The 20,344-nt window shown below is 44.2% G+C and overlaps 3 protein-coding genes across 5 annotated transcripts; 1 reads left to right on the top strand and 2 right to left on the bottom strand.

Moving 5' to 3' along the window:
• Positions 1–72: 72 nt before the first annotated feature.
• Positions 73–817, bottom strand: LOC128298363 (uncharacterized). The gene is made up of 2 exons (XM_053034113.1): positions 438–817; positions 73–363 (listed from the first exon to the last, which is right to left on the bottom strand). The coding sequence occupies exons 1-2, from the start codon at positions 786–788 to the stop codon at positions 94–96; spliced, it is 621 nt and encodes a 206-aa protein (XP_052890073.1). The 5' UTR covers positions 789–817; the 3' UTR covers positions 73–93.
• A 7,204-nt stretch (positions 818–8,021) lies between these two features.
• On the top strand, positions 8,022–16,017 carry LOC128303913 (Y+L amino acid transporter 2). Of its 3 annotated transcripts, none has more exons than XM_053041012.1 (10): positions 8,022–8,241; positions 9,716–10,007; positions 10,341–10,587; positions 11,005–11,130; positions 12,299–12,392; positions 12,661–12,875; positions 13,037–13,266; positions 13,355–13,607; positions 13,920–13,988; positions 14,467–16,017. In XM_053041012.1, exons 2-9 carry the CDS (start codon positions 9,741–9,743, stop codon positions 13,976–13,978), a joined length of 1,491 nt encoding a protein of 496 aa, XP_052896972.1. In that variant the 5' UTR covers positions 8,022–8,241; positions 9,716–9,740; the 3' UTR covers positions 13,979–13,988; positions 14,467–16,017. The 3 variants fall into 3 exon arrangements, with proteins under 3 accessions (XP_052896972.1, XP_052896963.1, XP_052896980.1); XM_053041003.1 differs by lacking the exon at positions 8,022–8,241 and adding an exon at positions 9,344–9,501; XM_053041020.1 differs by lacking the exons at positions 8,022–8,241; positions 13,920–13,988 and adding an exon at positions 9,344–9,501.
• A 265-nt stretch (positions 16,018–16,282) lies between these two features.
• Positions 16,283–19,826, bottom strand: LOC128299311 (cystinosin homolog). Its single transcript, XM_053035232.1, has 8 exons — positions 19,660–19,826; positions 19,176–19,602; positions 19,017–19,127; positions 18,178–18,475; positions 18,082–18,110; positions 16,567–16,975; positions 16,398–16,500; positions 16,283–16,337 (listed from the first exon to the last, which is right to left on the bottom strand). The coding sequence occupies exons 1-8, from the start codon at positions 19,824–19,826 to the stop codon at positions 16,283–16,285; spliced, it is 1,599 nt and encodes a 532-aa protein (XP_052891192.1).
• Between the last annotated feature and the right edge of the window lie 518 nt (positions 19,827–20,344).

The raw sequence follows: 20,344 nt of genomic DNA, 5'->3' as shown, positions 1-20,344 counted from the left end.
ACACGCGCACCAACACCACCAGCACTGTACATAAGAAGCTCCATTTTTTGGGTGTATTTTTACTGTGGAAATAAAATTTTATTTGCATACTTTTTAAGTCACCTCCGCTGTGGTGGAGCCTGCCTTTGCCACATCCGAAATCGGCAGTGGTTGCAGTTGCAGCGTCGTCGACTCCTTCGCTCGCGTACACTCGAGCAGATGTATCTGGTAGTAGCGCACGATGTCGGTGGGAAATTTGAATCGCTTTTCCTGCTCCTTTTCCAACCCGAGTGCGTACATGCCATTCTGGCCAGCATGTCGGATGAACAGATGGAAGTAAGTGTTCTGCGCACGGATGGACAGGATGTACCGTATCGTCGCGTGCTGGTTGTAATAAATAATGCGTTATAAACTGTTCTGCAGTGAAACGAGATATGTGCACAGCTCATTTCACTCACTTTTAGCTTGAACGGTCGCACTATGCAGGTGCCAACGGGACGATCGCGAAGCAGCAACTCACTGTACCGTCGATCGACGTCGTAATAGAACGGTTCAAGCTCGACCGTATCATTGATCACAACGTAGCGTGGTCTGTTTGTCAACACACCCCCGTGTTCTGTCGTCGATCCACCAGCTACTTCGCACTGGTTGGCCGATTGTTCCGATAAATCGTCACCCTTGCCCCTGCAGCGGCAGTACACCATATCCCGGAGCGTTTCCGAAAAACGATCCACTAAATTCACGATCAAATGGTAGGAAACGACCAGACAGCAGCAACTCATCGCACCAGCGCATCCAGCGTGCACCATCGACCACAAGGAACTGGCGCTGGCCGGGACAATCCACACACGCCGATCCCGGAATCACAACTGCTTTCGTTGGCAATTGTTAGGCGTGATCAGTTACAAGGCAAGGGCAAATGGTGCTGCTCATCTGGTGGTTTAGCCGTTCTTTGCCAGGCAAGCGTAACCAAGCGACGGTGCACATGTGCGTTTGGTAGATTTTTTTGTTTGCTACGAAGATCATTGTCATTTATTACCGATTCTGAGCGAATGAAGAAAGTGAGTGTGCGTGACGAGTGGGAAGATGGGAAAGAATGTAGAGCCGAACCATAGGAGATGGGACGATGTGTGTACAAAGGGCGAGCTAGTATGTGATTTATCGGTAGATGTTAGTTGAATGCGCTTTCTAAATAAATTTAGTGCCAAATGATGAGCAAATGAGAGTACTATACAAACACGTGGCAAACCAACGTGCGCTGTAAGCAAAAAAAAAATGCTTAATACGATTGTTATGAAACTGAAAACTGAAAAGTTTTTTAATTTTTTTTTTACTAAAGTTTATTTTACTTTAGAAATAATGTTCATAAGTCTAACAATCACGCTCAAACATATTGTCGAAAACAAAACCATAAGAAACTAAATGGGTAATATCCGATGGTGTGTTTTCTTTCCAAGCGCTAGTAATTACATTTTAAACAATCTAAAGCTATCAAAGTTTTACATCAAATCAAGTCCTTTTAGTGATTTTATTAAATAGTAAATATTGAATTTAAAAAACACAATGCTACGATCTGCCTTTGTTGCCGAAACACTATTTATGATTAGTCTGACTAAATATTTAATTTTATTTATTTTTACTTTCATGACAAAACAGCTTCTCAACACTAATCCAAACCATCCGTGGAAAACCACACTACCATTGGCGTAGAATTCTTAATAAGGCATTGTTAAGGGCCGATTACATACGATTTTATTGCCTGGGAATTTTGAAATAAGCTGGTGAAATATTTCATCGACGAAACTGAAATTGTTGGGTTGAAATATTTCAGTAACGCTGTTTTCAAATTTCCTTCGGTGTAGTGAAGGTGAAGGACAAGGTATTCAAAACATTTATTTGTTGTTTAAAACTAAATAAAAAAAACATATTACTCAATTATTAATGGTTCATTTATTAAAAATTTGATATTGAAGAACAATTTGAATTTAAATTTTAGAGAATGATGAAGCAAACGTTAAACGGTATTACTCAGCCGAAACTGGTTCAACGGGAGGAAAAAAAATCACATTTCATGTAAATTACTTCTAATCCCACAACAGCGTTCTCTCTCTCTCTATAGCAAACGACTACAAACGCGTTAGCAGTTTATCACCGACTACTGGTTCGCTTGCAAAGTAGCAACTTTAATTGGAAGCGTAATTTGCACCACAATTACAGCAGATAATTATGTTCTGGTCGCGTACTTTTCGCTCTTCGCTGTTGACATAGAAGACCACTGTGGCATGGTACGGCGCCATGTGCATCTACCTAACCCCCAGCAGAACCACCAGCGATATATGGCCAGCTGATAAGCACCGGCCGAGTCCAGTATCAGCTGTCGATGGTCGGCGATTTAATGGTACGCCAAACCGTACCACCTTCCACCGTTGCGGCCCGGGCAATGGATGAAAGTGAAAAGCTCAGTGCTGGTGGCAACCGTCACCACACAATGATCTTGAGCTTTCGATCAAGAAACGGTCAATGTCGGGTTAATAACCACTAATAAGCTATTGTGGGGTCTTTGCGCAATAGGGTACAACGCACACCCGAGGCAAGAAGTGTTCTCAATACGACAATTTTGCGCACAAAGCGCTCACTGTGACGGTTCTGGCTCTGGTATTGATCAGCAAATTTATTGTTCGGTATTGATTGATAAATTGATAAAACTCTTTTGCCTTTCCCATTCATGAAATCACTTAAACAAGAATTTGAATACCGTTAATGTCGTGCACATCGAATGTGTGCTTACGGCAGCTTCCGACTCGAGCAGCTGGCGGTGATGCAATTCCTCAGTTCCGTGACCATTAATCGTGTCATAACAACGTGCGGATGGCAATAAATCGATTCTTGCCGGCTGGTAATGAATGAATTGTTATAACCATAACGTATCCCATTACGGTACTTACATACTCTGACGTACGTTCCAACCAAACCGATTACTAGCATGACGGATGAGTACATCAACTAAGTGAATCAAACGACTTCAACATGATTACCTTAGCGCATGCTGTTTACTCCTTTAAGTACGTTCAGGTAATTCAAAGTGGTGCAGTTTTGCAATCACAGCCAATTATTCATCATGTTCGCATGCAAGGAAAATACGTCCGTAAGTAAACAGAGAACTTGAGGGGGGGAAAAACGTTGGAAACCGCAACCGTTTCCCATTCCGAAGCCAGTTGATGACCGCAGGCGACACTGACAATCCACAACAATCTCTCGTTCGCTTTCTACGCCCTCTTCAGCACCCTGCTGGTGCGATAGTTACGGTTTGCGTTCGGTACTGATGCAAGCCACGGGATGAGTTTCATCAGCCATTAAAACCCCCCCGTTCGAATCGGTGCATCGATCGATAAGGGTGACTAGCATAATCCCACACGGACACACTGCGCATCCATTTGTGCATCCCAATCCATCGCACATCATTAAACGAACTGTCACCGGCAAACAACGGATAAAGTGGGTTCGTTCCGAAATGCGAAATTCAAAACTGCAAGACAGGGCGGCGCCAGACCGAAGATGACGCACGAGCCAAAGTGCAACCCGCAGTAACGTCTCCGCGCTGACCGGATTGTGGCGGATTCCTGCACATTCTTGTCCAATTACGACGCTGTAAATACTGATAATTGGTGCTCGCTTTACAAAAACGAAAAAAAAAACCGTATTTTGATAGTGAACACAAAAATAAGCGCACGGATGTGAACAAACTAATCCAGGGTTGGCTGAACCAGGGAAGCGTTCTAACGTCACAAGGTCACGTTGGCGGACGAACTCGGTCGGGCGGTGAGTTACCGAGGGTTACTGAGGGCAACGCATTCTCGTGACGCTATCAATTCAAACTGGCCGTTCGACGATGGATTCCCGGCCGCGGTTGGCAAATACCGTAACGCATTCCTGTTGTTGGAGGTTATATGCCTTTTGGTAGGGCCGGCACTTCGCAAGGAGGAATGGTCCGGTCTGGGGTGACATGTGACTATCGTCACTTTCCCACGGGGAACGCTTTCCAGCTTCCACGGAGCATGCGCCCTTTTCATATCCTGTTTATAGGTGTGTGAGTGTGTGTGTGGTTCGTTGCTTTAGACGTCATGGCAATGCACAGATGTGGGGAAAGGTATTTACCATCCTACCCGGTCTTCGGTGACTCGCGTACAGCAAGGATAACGCCCCTCAACAACCGCGCATCCACCGAGAGACACATTCATCCACGGATCGTCTTCGGTGTACGACAGAAAAGTGTCCCTCGCACAGTAGCCTTCGGTCGCTCGGAAGAAAAAACGCAAGCGGTAAGCATTTTTGTGCGTTTGATTTACATTAATGTCAGTCAGTCGTACATTAACGTGAACATTGTGCGTAAAATAGACAGTGCTATTGTGATACATTCACGAAAACCACGAAATCTAATCTGCGGAAGAACTCTTTAATAATAAGTTCGCAGTTAAAGTACACAAGTGGCTCCACTGTGCAAAACCAGAGCATGGAGGAAACGGATCAATTATATTTCCATCAGCTCAAGTGTGCTCAAGATCCATCAATTATGGACGGTGTTTGAACGTGACGTGATGTGGTAACTGGTACGAGGACATTCCATCAGAAAAAGGAGGCTGTGAAGCAATATTAGCAAAACTTCAAGCGCATTGCGAACTGTCATCACGTGACGAACCCTGGCGGTGATGGTGGTGGGGTTCCGGGGAGCGGAAGCACAAATAATCAGAGTGACGTCCGAAGGAAAGCAAACAAAAAATCGATCGACATCCAGCACGAATGAGATGCTGCGGCACGGATGCCGCTAATGTCGCAGTAATCGCACGGTGTAAAAGATAATTTGTGCAACAGTTAGTACTGCTTGTTTGATTAAACGCTGGCTTTTGTGGTTCACAGGTGCGGTTTATCAGCGTGCTATATGGATGTCCATAAAGTGCTGTCTCCTGGAGGAGAGCTTTTCGGTTCCATTAAGTGAGCATGCAAATTAGTCTGTTGGTGGGGTAGTTTTGTAAGATAAGAGCCTCACGGTGTTTAAAACACACACCCCAGCGCACGCCCGTGTGTCTAATGATGTATCAAGGTTAACGGACAAGAATTCCCTCCGATATAGAATGCCACAGCACACAAGAAGTGTTAATTATTTGGGCTTTTTTTCTGCGTTCTGTTTTTAAGCAAAACTAGCTCCAGTGGGATGTTATATGATCTCGATACGTGCGTTAACGCACGTTTTCTGCACGACACAAGGAAAAAATCTCATGCTAGCCACACAGCGGTGAATCAAACGATAGGCGGAGTAGGCTGTCGCCTAGGGCCTCGCCGTGTTGGGGGCCCCAACAAATTTGTGCCGATTGTGCGTTGTGAAATCGTTGATCTAAACTAAAAAAAAAACATGAAAAAAGATACTTGAAGAAATCAAGTATGCATCGATACAAAAACGATGTATTCAGTGAAGAACCTATCATAGTAGTCTTGTTAAAGCATTGTTGGCGATATCGTGCGTGCTTTGTGGGACACATCAGTTTGCTACTGACTATCAAATTGTGCCTATGGAGCACGTAGTGTGTTTCATACTGATGTAAATGGGCAAGAGTAAATGTGACGAAATGATCGCAAGTGTCTTCACAATGACCGAAGAGATCAGCCCAGAAATTCTTGGATTTTTTGACGCACGGACAACCGACCTAAAATTGGAACATCAAACTTGATACGCGAAAATCAAGCGAACGATAGAAATTCACATTGATAGGTGCAAGGCCACGAGAGTTGACAAAATGCTGACAAATACTATCAAACCCTTGAGATCGATCGCTAGTGTAAGGAAGATCGATAAAACGGAAAGCATCCTTCATCTCGCTCAAACTTTCCGTCGGTTGGTACGAAATTCCATATAAACCATGATTTCAGATTTCCGATACCAAGAGAGCATCCACGGAAGAGGTAGCACCTAGTACAGCAATTTTGCTCCAAAAACCGCCGAAAGGTATGCAATGTTTAAACACTAATTTTCCTGTTAGTCCAGAAAAAATTCTTCGCAAACTACCAGTTTTTGAATGTATAATACCAGGAGAGCATCCACGGAAGAGGTAGCACCTAGTACTGCGCCGAAAGGTATGCAATGTTTAAACGCTAATTTTCCGGTGGGTCGTGAAAAATTTCTTCGAAAACTACCAGTTTCCGAATGTATAGTACCAGGAGAGCATCCACGGAAGAGGTAGCATCTGGTAATTTTGCCCGCCTAAAGGTATGCAATGTTTAAACACTAACTTTCCATAAAAACCAGCTGTTTTAAGATTTCCTGTACCAGGAGAGCATGTTTTTCAAGAGGTAACACCTGGTACCAGCCGAGCAAGCAGAAATCACGCGCTTCCCGGTAGTTGCAATCCCAAGTTGTTGCATGTAAGATGTTGCATGCCAGATGTTGCGCAACATATGTTGCGCGACATATGTTGCATGCCAGGTGCTGTGCAACATATGTTGTGCAACATGTGTTGTGCAACATCCTGGTACTCGGCTGGTACCAGGTGTTACCTCTTGAAAAACATGCTCTCCTGGTATCGGAAATCTGAAAACAGCTGGTTTGTATGGATAGTTAGTGTATAAACATTGCATACCTTACGGCGCAGTACCAGGAGCTACCTCTTCCGTGGATGCTCTCCTGGTATTATACATTCAAAAACCGGTAGTTTTCGAAGAAATTTTTCTGGACTAACAGGAAAATTAGTGTTTAAACATTGCATACCTTTCGGCGGTTTTTGGAGCAAAATTGCTGTAAAAGGTGCGACCTCTTCCGTGGATGCTCTCTTGGTATGGAATCATCTGGTTTGTATGGAATTTCATACCAGTCGACGGAAAGTTTGAGCGAGATGAATGATGCTTTCCGTTTCATCGATCTTCCTTACACTAGCGATCGCTCTCGAAAAATCGTAGAAGGCGTTTGACTAATCAGGAATCGTAAATGTACTTAAATCGTAGAAAATGTGATCCAAGTAGTGTCGGTATGGTTCTCCTTAGCGCATACAAACATCTATATATAGACTAGGCTAACGGCCCGGTTGCAGGGCTACGCAACAGAACTTTGAGGTGAATGCAAGACTTCTTTCTTTCCAAGACTTTGCTGGTGTTTGTTCGATCATGGAGGTAATCTTTCAACACAAAATCTTTATCTAGCATTTTAGTTTTCAAATGCTAAAAGCTATGCAAATCTAACCGGCTGTGCATAACACAAATTATTATTATTATATAAAATTTGCGTTGTTTGCTATTAAATGCGTTGTTTTGTTATGCGTTGTTTTTAAAAATAAAGAGGCACCAACTACAATTCCGCCCTGGGCCTCCAAGGGGATTGATCCTCCACTGTAGCCACAACAAAATAAACATTGTGTCCGGTACCCACCTAGAGGTCATACGATCAGCCGAGCGAGTGCGTAAGGGGAAAAAACCCCGTAAACGTGACTCAACACGTTTCCGCAGAGCGGTCAAGCTTTGATTACCCGAAAACACATCCATCTGCTCATGCCGTCGTGTCAAGCTTTCGCCCCATCCCGCGATAAAGTTCACCCTAAACAAAACTTGTTCTCCTAAACGTATTCAAAGCCTGTCCTCAGGTGATACAATCGAGTGACGAAGAAACAGCAAAAAAACCGCCAGATTCCTAAACCCTTTCCTCTGAACCTCTTAGAATCCGTAGAACGTAGAACTCACCCCACACGCCTCCCTTGTTTCACTTGCGGAGCGGTAAAGAAACAAACACGCACCTCTTTCGATCGAAAACAGTGGCCAGCGAAGAAGCTGTGCTTGTTATCACCGGATCATCCGGTTCCCCGTGGTCGATCAGCGGCAGGAAGGCGAAACGGTGCGCCAACGTACGGTCGCTCCGTATAGGTGAGTGCCTCGCACGAAACGTCTGAACCGTTTGGTGAGTGACCGTTGAAACGTTTGAATTGCGTTTGAGGAAGGCATGCCGCTGGCCGGTCAGACCGTTGGAAACATTCGAACGTCGACACTCGACCGGTGTGGAAGGAAAAGCCCGCCAAGTCCTGCGCCGTGAACTGTGTGTGTGTGCATGTGGTTGTTGGGGTTAGAACGATTCTGCCACGACACTAGTGATCGGATGTGATCGGTGATCGGTGAATAACAGTTTGTATGATCAGTGGTTTATATTAAACCAATCCGATATCGTGGTATATTAAAGCTGCTAAAAAGTGTAATTCTGTGCATTAGAAACACACACCCTAGTGACGAAAGGTATGTGCGGCCGGCAGTATGGAAGGATGTGTATAAAATTACGTTCTCTATTCCCTTCATTGTTTGTGAACCGCTCGAACCCTTTTCTTTCGCAAACGGACTGACCTTGAAAGTTCCCTTCAGCTAGGATTCTCTTTTGTGTTGCTAAACCCTCCCTTTGTGTTCCACGACGCAGCAGAAAGGATTCATTCAAAAGCATTTCCCCAACCGGAAGCGGCCGCTTCGTTCACGATAGGTTGCACATCGCGTACCCTTCTCGCAAGCGTAATTTACATACGTGAGCCAAACTTATAATTCGTGCGATCCGATGCATTACGCACCGGGTTTCCTCCGGTGTGACGTTAATCGGTGTTTCGTTTACGCCTGTGTGTGTGTGTATGTGACGGCTTTTCCCGGTACCCGGTGTGGTCGGTGAGTCCCCGAAACCACCGTACCACACTTTAAAGCGGAAAATAACGTCAAGGAATAAATGGAGGTCATTTAACGCACTCACGGATGCAAAGCTGTTTAAACACGGAGCCAAAAGTTCTTCGTCCACGTGCCAGGTATTGTGCCGGTGTACACCAACGGTTCGGCAGCAAGCTGTCGAATTTGCCCTTCGCTTTAGGTGTGTGTGCGTGTGTGTGTGCGTGTGTGGCCCGGTTGGGCAATGGTATGAGAAGGTGTTTCGTCACGTTTCGATTGGCTCGATGTCTCTTCAATTGACGAAGTTTTCTCATCGGAACCTCAATTGAGCCGGGATGGGATGCGAAGATACCGACGGAACGCCCGGCTTAACGCGCTGCTGTCGTTGCCGTTGATTAGTGGAACGTGTGTCTGGTGACGGTTAACCGAACGTACTGTGTGCACAATGCGGCAATACATGCAGGTGTTGATGTGTGAAGCGGAGTTTTATGAACATGTTTGCGGTGTGATAAAAATGAAGGGTTCGGAAAATTGCAAATAGTTCAATTAACTTCTAACATAATTAATAAATAAAAAATTAACTGAACACCCTGTGCTGGACCATTCGAATCAGCCTCCTGCAACACGCACACCTTAAGCAGCATTAGTTCTCCTAATGAGACGCCATCACACCACATCGGCGGCCACGGCGGCCAGTGCGACTCCATTGTCGAAAGTGCAAGGATCGGCGTTGTTTACAATTCCGATTGTTGTTGCTATTTCGGCAGTGGCTCGACTGGTTGTAATCGTTTAACAAATTGCACCTATATTACACCGGGTCACCACGATCCCATCCTGGCCCTCTCCTTGTCAACAGTGTGTAGTACATCTTATTTGATCAGTGGACGTAAATTATAGTCCCGTATCGCATCGAGATAATCAGTGTACAATAGCATTAGTCGCGCCGTAATGATATGTGATTTGTGCGGTGATTGTGATACGCCGGGAGCAATAATGTGATACGTCCGCTCGTAAACAGCTCGTCTCCTTACATCTCCTTCCCGTTCGCTCTTTCATCCCGTCCCCTTAGATTGTGGTATTGACTCCGCTCAACCATGGAGGACGATGCGCTCAACAAGGACGAGAAGCAGCAGCGAAAGGACTCGCTGAAAAGTGCGAAGGATGAAGCGAACGGCGGCGGAGGCGGTGATGGTGGCGACATCGTGCTCAAGCCCAAAATGACACTCGTCAACGGTATCACTGTGATCGTCGGTTCGATTATTGGATCCGGCATCTTCGTCTCGCCGACCGGTGTCCTCATCAACACCGGCAGCGTCAACATGTCGCTGATCGTGTGGATCATTTCGGGCCTGTTTTCGATGGTAAGTAGTAACCCGGCCGATCGAAACCGTCAACTGGATGCTTCGGTGGCGGGATGCAAAACAACTTTTTTTTTTAACGATCAGCTCAACCGGTTTCACCGGCGATCCCCCAAGAATAGAAATACACACACGCGATGCGGAATGGAGTTATTCGTAGTGCGAAACTGGGCGACAGGCAAATCCATTAGCAGACGAATTGAATAATGAGCCGAAATTGGGTGCTATCGGGCAGGATAACCGAATTGCCATCGCGATGAGTTTTGGGGACCCTTCCGAATGGGAGCCGCACAACGGTTAATGAAAGATCTTTCTTCCAACATCCTTCTTTTGCAGGTCGGTGCGTACTGTTACGCCGAGCTCGGCACGATGATCAAAAAGTCCGGTGCCGATTATGCGTACATTATGGAAACGTTCGGTCCATTCCTGGCCTTCATCCGGCTCTGGATCGAATGTATGATAGTGCGGCCCTGTTCGCAAGCCATCGTTGCGCTCACGTTCAGCGTGTACGTACTGAAACCATTCTTCCCCGAATGCCAACCGCCAGAAGATGCGGCCCGTCTCCTTGCCGTCTGCTGTATCCGTAAGTATTTCCCGGATCCTTTGTATCCTTTTACTATCCGTTTCGACATTGACAAACGCCGCAAACTGAAAGACGAATGGACGAAATCATTTTCCTTCTAACGTTACGATCTCGGATTCACGCAACCCATTTTTTTTACAACAAACAAAGACCCCCGTGCTGCTGCAGGGAGCCTGCAGCTTTATGGACCACATTGAATTTAGATCGTTTATGCAAATCAGCCTCCAGAGCGGACAAGATATTGCCCAGCATCTTGGGTGCTGTGCATTTTCCCGAGCTTAATGTTCAGCGTTTTATTTTTGATCCCGATGCCGTAATGTTGTGTTGTTTTGTTTTAAAAGTCCTGTTTATCCACCCACTAAATCTTCCCTTTCCATACCTTCTCGTTGCATATCACACCCACCACAACACCCACAGTGGTGCTGACGTTCATCAACTGCTGGGACGTAAAATGGGCTACGGCCGTACAGGATATCTTCACCTACGCCAAGCTGCTCGCCCTGTTCATCATCATCGGTGCCGGTGCCTACTATCTGTTCCGCGGTAAGTGTGTTAGGAACGTGTGCGCACCCGGTTCCTGTTACGCAATGCGTGACCGTGTGTACGACTATGGTTAGCATAAATCAGTAGCGCCAGGTGCATCTGGGTAACGATGCAAAAACAAGCTCACCGTCGTGGCGTGTTCTTGACGGGAAGGGTTGATGCGGCTACAACAGGTAACGCGCGTTGACGACAACACTGTGGGCTGTGCTGTGCTGTTTGTTGTACTTCGCGTACTTTCACTGCCACGCCACGTGGAAACAGTTGCCCGCGTCGGGAGGGATGTGCGAGATTTATTTGTTTGTTTTGATGCTCGCGGTAGGTGCGGCTTAGTGTCGTCGAGGCGAGCAGGATTTTAAAATTGTAAACCGTGTACTACTAAGGAGGGAGGGGGTTGCTTAGCGAGTATTGTGTTGATGTATTATCGGCGCTCTGTCCGGACCGGAAATATTGTAATGTAGAGCCAGTGACAATGTAACGCATCGCTAGCTGCATTGCGGCTTAGCAACAAGTGTTGGTCAGGTATGGACAAGCATTCTGGAGATGCTGTTAAGCAACCATTTGGGGACATTCATTCATGTGGCATGAATTTAATGCAGCCATTCAGTAGAAATTGCCAAAATTGTTCCAACAAATCTGGACATGGTGGATGATCGTCTTCTGACGATTATGTCAGCCCGAACCCACCCCCAGCCACAAGTGCATGCCAGCCGACATTAACCGATCATCAACCGCTGTTCGGTAGCAGCCGGGATTGTCGTACCAGAGCGATTGTCAGCCCACATTCAATTAAGCTGAGTTAGCGTATGCTTCTGTTGCGACTTTTGACGGTCCGCGGCCGGCATTGTTCACTGACCCGATGTATTGTGCACGGTAAATTTGATAATAGCAGTCTCGAAATCTAGAACCGACCAGGGGAGTTAGAGATCGCCGGTGCCCGTATTACCGGTCGTCTCAGATGTCTTTCATTTCGCAAAGCCGTAACCAGCATCTGCTGGTCGGTTTTACTTTTCAAATAATTGTTATTGTTTTTTTTTTTTGCTTTTTGCACAATCAGCTTTGCTTTCCTTTCTATATGCGCTTTACCGGTAAAGCACATCTGTCCTTGCATGCTACGTACCTCGTGTTTTGTGCCACAGTGTTGCATTATGTTTCTTTCGTTCTCCCGCAGGCAACACGGAATACTTCACGTTCGATAACACCAAAACGGAGGTAACATCGCTCGCATTGTCCTTCTACTCGGGTTTGTTTGCCTACAACGGTTGGTAAGTTTATGCTTCTGGTTTATTTCTGTTTTTCCCTTTGTGTTTGGTCCTTCCCAATAGGGTTGTCGTATTGTTATTACCGCTTTCTCTAATGATGTCCACCGAGGGGCTCAACATAGACATGGAGATGTAATGATGTATAGATTCCTGTACCCCGGGGTGCCTCTGTACCATCTCAGACAGTCAGGCTGACACACTAATCCTCTTATTGCGTTTGCGTTCCGGCTGTTTTTTTTTCTTCTGTGTCTTCCTAAATAAATCCTTCCAGGAACTATTTGAACTTCATCATCGAGGAGTTGAAGGACCCGGTAAAGAATTTGCCCCGTGCCATCGCAATTTCCTGCACGCTGGTGACGGTCGTGTACGTGTTTACCAACGTGTCCTTCTACACCATCCTGTCGCCGGAAGAGGTGCTCGGTTCGGAAGCGGTGGCAGTCACATTTGCCGATCGGGTGTTTGGCATGTTTGCGTGGACGATACCGGGTAAGTTTTTACGCCGCATCATGCTGGATCGAATTTTCGAATCATTGCTCGGCGGTTAAGACCGCCTAACCAGGCAGCTTGTACCACGACGGGGCCGGGGAGTTATCGTCTACGATTATTTTATTTCCGTGCTGTTATGTGTTCATGCTCATTTCTTCCAGTGTTTGTCGCGCTGTCAACGTTTGGCGCAGTGAATGGCATTTTGCTTACCTCATCCCGGCTGTTCTATGCCGGTGCGTGCGAAGGTCAGATGCCGGAAATTCTTACCATGATCCAAATACAGCGCCTCACACCGACGCCCGCCGTACTGATAATGGCCCTGCTGTCCATGCTCTATTTGACGGTGTCGGACATATTCGCACTAATTAACTACGTCGGGTTTGCCACTTGGGTGAGTGATTTTTCGCTTCCTTTCTTCACTTAGCAAGCCTCGCTCATATGCATGATTTTGAATACTTTCCGCCCTGTCCGTTCCGTAGCTAAGTATCGGTGCCGCTGTGCTGTGTCTGCCGTGGCTTCGGTGGAAGCAACCGAAACTGAACCGTCCGATCAAGGTGAATCTCATCTTCCCCATCCTGTATCTCATCGCCACCGTGTTCGTCACCGTCGTCCCAATGATTGCCAGTCCGGTGGAGACGGGCTATGGGTGTCTTATGATTCTTTCCAGCATTCCTGTCTACTGCATATTTATCGCGTGGCGAAACAAACCGAAATGGTTCAACCGTACGATGGGTAAGCGCAAGGTGGTGGCCGCTTTGGCAGCACCGTTGAGTTTGATGAAAAATTGCCCCGCAACTCATCCCTCACCCCTTCCCACCCTTAAGCCCGATCCCTTAACCCAAACAAGCTTTTAGTAGAAGCTTCTTTGAAACGATTCCCATCCCCGGCAGTCACAGTTTAATATAATTGGCACTGAAATTATTGTGTACTCGTAGTCCAAATCGATTATTTTTCTAATTTGCTAAAAACCAAAACCTATACCTATCTCGTTCTATCGATTCTTTTTTTCTCTCTTTCTCTTCCTACTTGGAAACGTCTTCACAGGTGGATTTACGCAGAGTTTACAAAAGTTAATGATGGTGGTGCGGCCAAAACAGAAATAAACGCGAAAAGGTTTTTATCATTTTTAGTTTTATCGTTTGGGTTTACGTTTGTACGTATTGGGTTTCGTTTGTTTGCGAACGTTTCACTATCAGCTAACACGTGTGTGTGTTTGGGCGTATATTTTAACGACTTGTTTAAACTTTCTTATTTAATTTTCTTCCTGATTAGTTTGCATGCACTGAGGGAGTGGAAGATTACGCTAAAGAGTTAAAATTAATGTTTGTAATGATTATAACCCTTCTCAACACGTGTGCTCTTCATTTCCCTCGCCAATGTCTATTGAATCTATTCACCTATTTCGAAATCATTTTAGTATGCGCACAAAATTATCAATTACATAGCAGAAACACAAACTGAGAATCCAAAAATGTACGCACCATGATCAGCACTTCGCTACAACACTATTTAGCACCATATCAATTACTTCCACCAGGGAACATGAACTAATTCGTTTACTTATTTTTATTCCAATTTACTCCCTTTCCAGTGGGTTTAACACGGTTCCTGCAGAAAATGCTCATGGTCGTAGGAAAGACCAAACCAGCTCAGGTTTAAACAATTTACGCATCATACACGAACAGTTTAACCATCCGTTTTCTTTGAACCCGACCCAAAAGAAACGCTACATTCCAAGGAACGAGTGCAGCCGAGGGAGTAACGTGAGAGGATTTGAATGATCCTTAGAGTTGTTTTAAAGTTTAATGTTTCTTTTTTTATTTTATACCATCCTTTCTGAAGGCTGTTATAAGTTGTGTTATGTTTATGTTACTATTTTTACTGTACTATGATGTAATTGTTTGACGTCAGTTTTAAATTGATTTCTTTAGCGAAACTATCGCGTGTCATAAGTGAGATATATGTATGGAAACAAATTGCGTGTACTAAGCCATGGAGCGCCACATTCCCATTAATATTGTTTTATTCGACGTGCGAAATAGTGTCCCCTTTTGTGTGCGATCACATCTCAATAGACGATAATGCATCCATGTTGCAGGCGTGTGCGGGGGTTAACACCCAGTACAGAAACCATTTACAAGAAGAATTCAACAAAACAGGTCCAGACACCGCAAACAGTGTTCAAATTTTAAGCAAAATGCAAACACTTTTTTTATTTTTTTACTATTTCCTTATTACTTATTTTCCCTTGCAAGGCATAACAACGAGTTTCAATCATTTCCATTTCGGTCAACGAAAAGCGACATATCAATATTTTAATCAAAGCAAAATATGTTCTGTCGATAAAAGATCGTTGCTTGCTTGCAAATTTATTATCAATTTCATTTTGCACCATCATTATATCAGCAATTGTTGCTAAAAAAAAAGCTTCATGTGCTTGGAAAATTTTAGCAAAAAACGTAACATAAATTTCATAAAATTGCTAAAGTATAAAAAATTGAAAGCAAACCCCTAACATTTGCACGAAACGTATTCAAATTATAGCGAAAAGACTTTGTCGTTTAAAGAATTAATAAAAAGAAACAAAAACATTATTTTAAACGGAGCTTCCATAAGCCTGATTTCTATTGGCTGGTTGATCGGCAGCGTTAGATCGAAAGGCAGTAGTAGTAATTAGTAGCGAACAACGTGACGGCGTTATGTTGCGAGAAATGGAAGAGGCAAATGCATACACGTGTAGCTCAAGGGTTCTGCAAAGTGCGCTAAATAAAAGGAAAACAGAGAAAACCAAACAGGAGCTATGTTGTTGACAATAATAGTAGAACACACAAGTAGACGCACAAAAGCAGTAGACGAACGGGATGCAGTGTGACCGCTGTCGAATAAATGTATTATTCATAATCAACCATCATGCTCGAATAGAGAATATACCGTTAGGTGTCATATAGTTCTACATGTATATAGCATATATGAATGCATTAAAAAGGATGTGCCGCATCATAGATCCTTGGAAATATTTATCGAACCCGATTGGGAGCAGTGGGATGAGAATGAAGCAAGGAGTGGAAGGAAAGTTTAGGAAGGGCAAATGCATGAATATAGCCAGCGATGTATCAATGTATTGTAAAGTATTGTCAAATATACCATGAAAGAAAAAAACAACAGATCATATAGTATGTTGTATTTGTTTAGTATTAAGCAAAACCTTCTTCCTTTAAGAGCTGGGATCTGCAAAGTTCGTGACTTGGCTTGCATAAAGTCTGGTTGGATAACTAAATGACATAATATCAGTTAAATTAGATACATGTGAGAGGACGTTCTTAGTCAAACTTCGGGTCAAATTGAGCAATCCAAACTATATCGAATGATTTGTGTTAAAACTGTACATTACTCACAGCGACAAGCCATCAAGAACCTTTGGGTAGCATAGGAAACTCCACCGGTGTTTTTATATTCCTTTTCCTGAAATGATTAAGACTTCGTTTCAGAACGCTACAGTGGATAGTAGATATTGATACGCACCTGTACAGAATATAATGCTGGAACATAAACACAAGGTCGAATAAAATCGAAAAGATGCCCAAACCAAACTTGACGGGGTCTCCTCCGATGGATCGCCAATCGTCTGAAAATAACACGCGAAAAATCAATAGTTTATTTACAAACCTCGCCAAGCACCATGCCCACTTACCAAAATTCCATGCATTTAATACCATCTGAAGTATGCTAAATAGACCTCCGGCCAGATCCAGCAGCCGATTCATGATCTCGAACCCTTCCGTACTTTTGCGACGGTAATTCATGTAGGCTTGCGGGAAGTATTTGATCATAGTTGTGGACAGTTTGATGTAGCTTAAGATGTACAAAAAATCTAACCAGTGCAACACATCCATCATGGCACAGCTCATTGTAGCGATAATGATGATGAGGTAGGTGGCAATGATCGCTTTCGCCGGTTTCGAGACACTGTTGCCTCCTGTTTCGTATATGCGACATTGAAAAATGGTAAATCCGGTACCAAATACGGCGTGTGCCGCAAATCCAATATCGTTCCCGATTACCGGATTCAATCCAAAGGGATGCCTTCGATAATACTCATCCTGCATGTGAGATACCAGAGAATGCAATTAAGTTGTAAGGGATGTAAAGGGAAACGTCGTTACCTTACCTCAACAAAGCTGTTCCAATACAGAAAGGCATTGAACAGTACGTAGCTTATGTGTCCTACAATGTTTATGTATAGGAAGTCAAAACTCAAACCAACCACACTTTTTCGGCGATAGTTTAACCATATCTGTGGATAATATCCGGCTGACCAGCAGGCAGTGTAGGCCCATCCAACCAACAGTGAGATGATCATCAGCGGCTTATACAAAGCCACCTTGATCAACAGGAACAGTCTAGTGTCGTCCACTGAGCCCCGAGGTTCTATGTACGGTTGCACAATGAAGCGTCCCTGTTTTGTTGGTTCTATTAGCAGCGGAACTGTGTGATTGTTCCAACCCACCCTGAATGGGATCGTTTGGTTGGATGGTATCTGCATCGCTTCATCTTCGGGCCAGAACAATTGCAAGTCAAAGGACGATGATGCATAACCGCTGAGGAAAAGAAGATGAGAAAATTAGAAACCACCTCATCAAAGTTGATCGGTGGTACTTACTTGGCCTCAATACTAAAGCTTGCAGTTTCACCAAACGTTACTACCACAGATTGAGGCACGAATGATAAGGACAAATTTTGCGCACTTGTCCCAACAGTCACCACTCCCAACACACACCACCACAGGAAGTTCATTGGTGAAGCTGTGGAACTCCAGCTATCTTGCCGGAGTATCAGTTTATCACTGAACGCTGTACCAGTGAGCAGCTTCCGTCAACCATTCCAGATGCAGGCCGTTAAGCAGATCTATTGTTACGAATAAATCGCGCCGGATGAGATTAGTGAGTGCGAGCATCAGCGACGCAGTCTCGACAAATATGTATTATGCGATAAAACAAACCAATGTGATAAGAGAATGGGAGCGTAGCATTCTGTACTACGAGCATCGCTAAAAATCTTTCACCTCGTTTCGAATAAGACATGCTGATTGTTGTTTTTTAAAGATGACTTATTTTTGCTCTGCTTTTCGACTGTTGTAACAAACATAATGCTGTACCATGAAGATTATATCAAAAAAGATGGAGACGAATCCCAGACCAAACTTTACCGGACTTCCAACGATGGATTGCCAGTCATCTGGCGGAAAAAGGAAACATAAACATTAGAATATGATTGTGTAGTACACACGATTCGGTATTCTTACCGTAATTCCATCCGTTAAGTACCATCTGCAGCAAGCTTAGCAGGCCGCCAGTAATATCCAACAATCGGTTCGAGATGGCGAAACCTTCCGTGCTCTTACGTTGATAGTTCATCAGCACTTGGGGAATGTATTTGATCAGGTTCGTAGACAGCTTCACGTAGCTTAGTATGTACAGAAAGTCCAGCCAGTGCATCTGTTGTTCAACCGTCAAGATACAGAACACGCTCACCATCATGACATATCCGGATATGAGCAGCTTCACAACGGTTGACAAACCAGTTCCACCACTGTGATAGATGTAACCAAAGTGGGTAAAGAGACTAGGTGGGCTCATAGCTCTTTTCAGCAGGCCATTTTTAAATACCCATTTGACGTTTCGCGTTACGGTATCCGTGCACAGCTGTTTTTGTTTTGATTGTGTTGCCTGAAGCTCTTCCTGCAAATTTGAATCGATAATTTCTGTTTCTGTATTCAATATTCTGCTCCTTCCCTACTCTTTGCGAGTTTATTTATCAGTTCAATAAAGGTGTCCAGCTTCCTGAGCCGTGTGTGATCAACGGGCAGCCAACTTCGAAGAAATTTAAGACCGACAACTGATTGGCATAGTTCCTAATCAGCCGTATTGAGAGCTTGGATTTGGTACAGTTCTTGAATTTGAACAACACTGAAAATATACTCTCTGCACGCAATATCATTCAGAACGATAACACACACACACACACACACACACTCTCAAGTGACCGTACCGCGAACTGTCAAACCATTTCTACTTTTTTTTCATAGCGCGGTTGTCAAATCGTTAGGGATGAGCCCACCTAGTCTCTTTACCCACTTTGGATGTAACACTGGGTAATAAGGACAAGATTGCCAAACACGGCGTGCACTGCATATCCAACATCATTCACCACCACAGGATTGAGGCCGAACGGATGACGTCTAAAATACTCTGCCTAAACAAACATTAGCCTTTGAAGAGGAAATCATTTCAGCAAACATACCTCAATAAATTCACTCGAGAACAGAACCACATTGAACGTTGCATAGCAACAATTGCCAACAATGTTTAAGAACAGGAAGTCGATGCTCAATCCAACGACGCTTTTGCGTCTGTAACTGGTCCAAGCTTGAAAGTAATCTCCTATTGTCCAGCATACGGTGTAAGTCCATCCAATGAGCATCGATATGATTATCAGTGGGCGATATTTAGCTACCTTAAGCTGCACAAACAGGCGACCATTGTCGTAGAATGGGCTACTCGAAATGATTACGGGTTGGATGATAAATTGTCCCTGCTTTGTGGCTGCAACTTTCACACTGAACCTCGAATCGTTACATCCATTTCGCATGATGAAGGAAGGACTAACTTCGATATATTCTTCAACATCCCATGTTATTGTGAGGTTATGTTCAGCATCACTACAATCCCTACAAGTGATCAAATCTTTAATAGACTTCATTAATCTCTTAACACAGAATACTTACTGAATAAATAATACAAACTCTGCAGTTTGTGTCAGACTGATTGTGAGTGCTTGAGGTTCTATGCTCATCTTTAGAGAACTGTTCGTATTTCCATGATCTTCGGAAGCTGATATGTTTCGTAGAAATAAACTTACAAGAGTTAGGATGCAAGATTTGCTCAAACGCATTGTAAAGCGCGAATTGACCATCGGACACCTTTGCGTTGGCTCTTCAAATCACAGTTTAACTATCGCCTGCACCAAGCTCGAATGATAAGCGTAATCACTGTCTATTGTCTATGGTAGTCTTGACTTTCAATTTGTGTTTTTGTGATAAAACAAAGGAATCTTTCAGGGCTGTTTCTTATGTTTCCTTCTTAACTATTGTTTGTTATACCATACTTTATAATTAACAATAAAATATTTTTTATGTTTCGGTACTATGTTCCCAATATCATGGGTTCCACAAAAAATATATTCTACTACCACTTAAGTCGCGTAAGTATGTAACTATATATTTTAAAATAACTTATAATGACTTAGGACGCGTGCGCACACCGAACGATCGCACCAAGCAGGATTGCGCCATTCCCTTTTCTCGTGCTGGGCCCTTTGACCTGCCGAGCTGGCCCTTCACCTACACATGGACACGTTGACAGCTTGACTGTCAACGGCGAGCAACTAATCTAATCAGCTCGCCAGGCTGG

Source organism: Anopheles moucheti, chromosome 2 (genome assembly GCF_943734755.1).
Source record: "Anopheles moucheti chromosome 2, idAnoMoucSN_F20_07, whole genome shotgun sequence".
In the NCBI taxonomy this organism is placed as follows: domain Eukaryota; kingdom Metazoa; phylum Arthropoda; class Insecta; order Diptera; family Culicidae; genus Anopheles; species Anopheles moucheti.
This window is presented reverse-complemented; position numbering and strand designations above follow the sequence as displayed.

Bases quoted from the DNA above. Each gene is read 5' to 3' on its own strand.
- LOC128303913 (XM_053041020.1), top strand. From the start codon at position 9,741: ATGGAGGACGATGCGCTCAACAAGGACGAGAAGCAGCAGCGAAAGGAC. The intron at 12,393-12,660 runs GTAAGTTTATGC...AAATCCTTCCAG, and splicing joins TTGTTTGCCTACAACGGTTG to GAACTATTTGAACTTCATCA. The intron at 13,608-14,466 runs GTAAGCGCAAGG...CTCCCTTTCCAG, and splicing joins ATGGTTCAACCGTACGATGG to TGGGTTTAACACGGTTCCTG.
- LOC128298363 (XM_053034113.1), bottom strand. From the start codon at position 788: ATGGTGCACGCTGGATGCGCTGGTGCGATGAGTTGCTGCTGTCTGGTC. The intron at 364-437 runs GTGAGTGAAATG...TATTACAACCAG, and splicing joins TGCGACCGTTCAAGCTAAAA to CACGCGACGATACGGTACAT.
- LOC128299311 (XM_053035232.1), bottom strand. From the start codon at position 19,826: ATGCGTTTGAGCAAATCTTGCATCCTAACTCTTGTAAGTTTATTTCTA. The intron at 18,111-18,177 runs GTAAGAATACCG...TTTTTCCGCCAG, and splicing joins ACTTAACGGATGGAATTACG to ATGACTGGCAATCCATCGTT. The intron at 16,501-16,566 runs GTAAGTGGGCAT...TGTTATTTTCAG, and splicing joins ATTAAATGCATGGAATTTTG to ACGATTGGCGATCCATCGGA.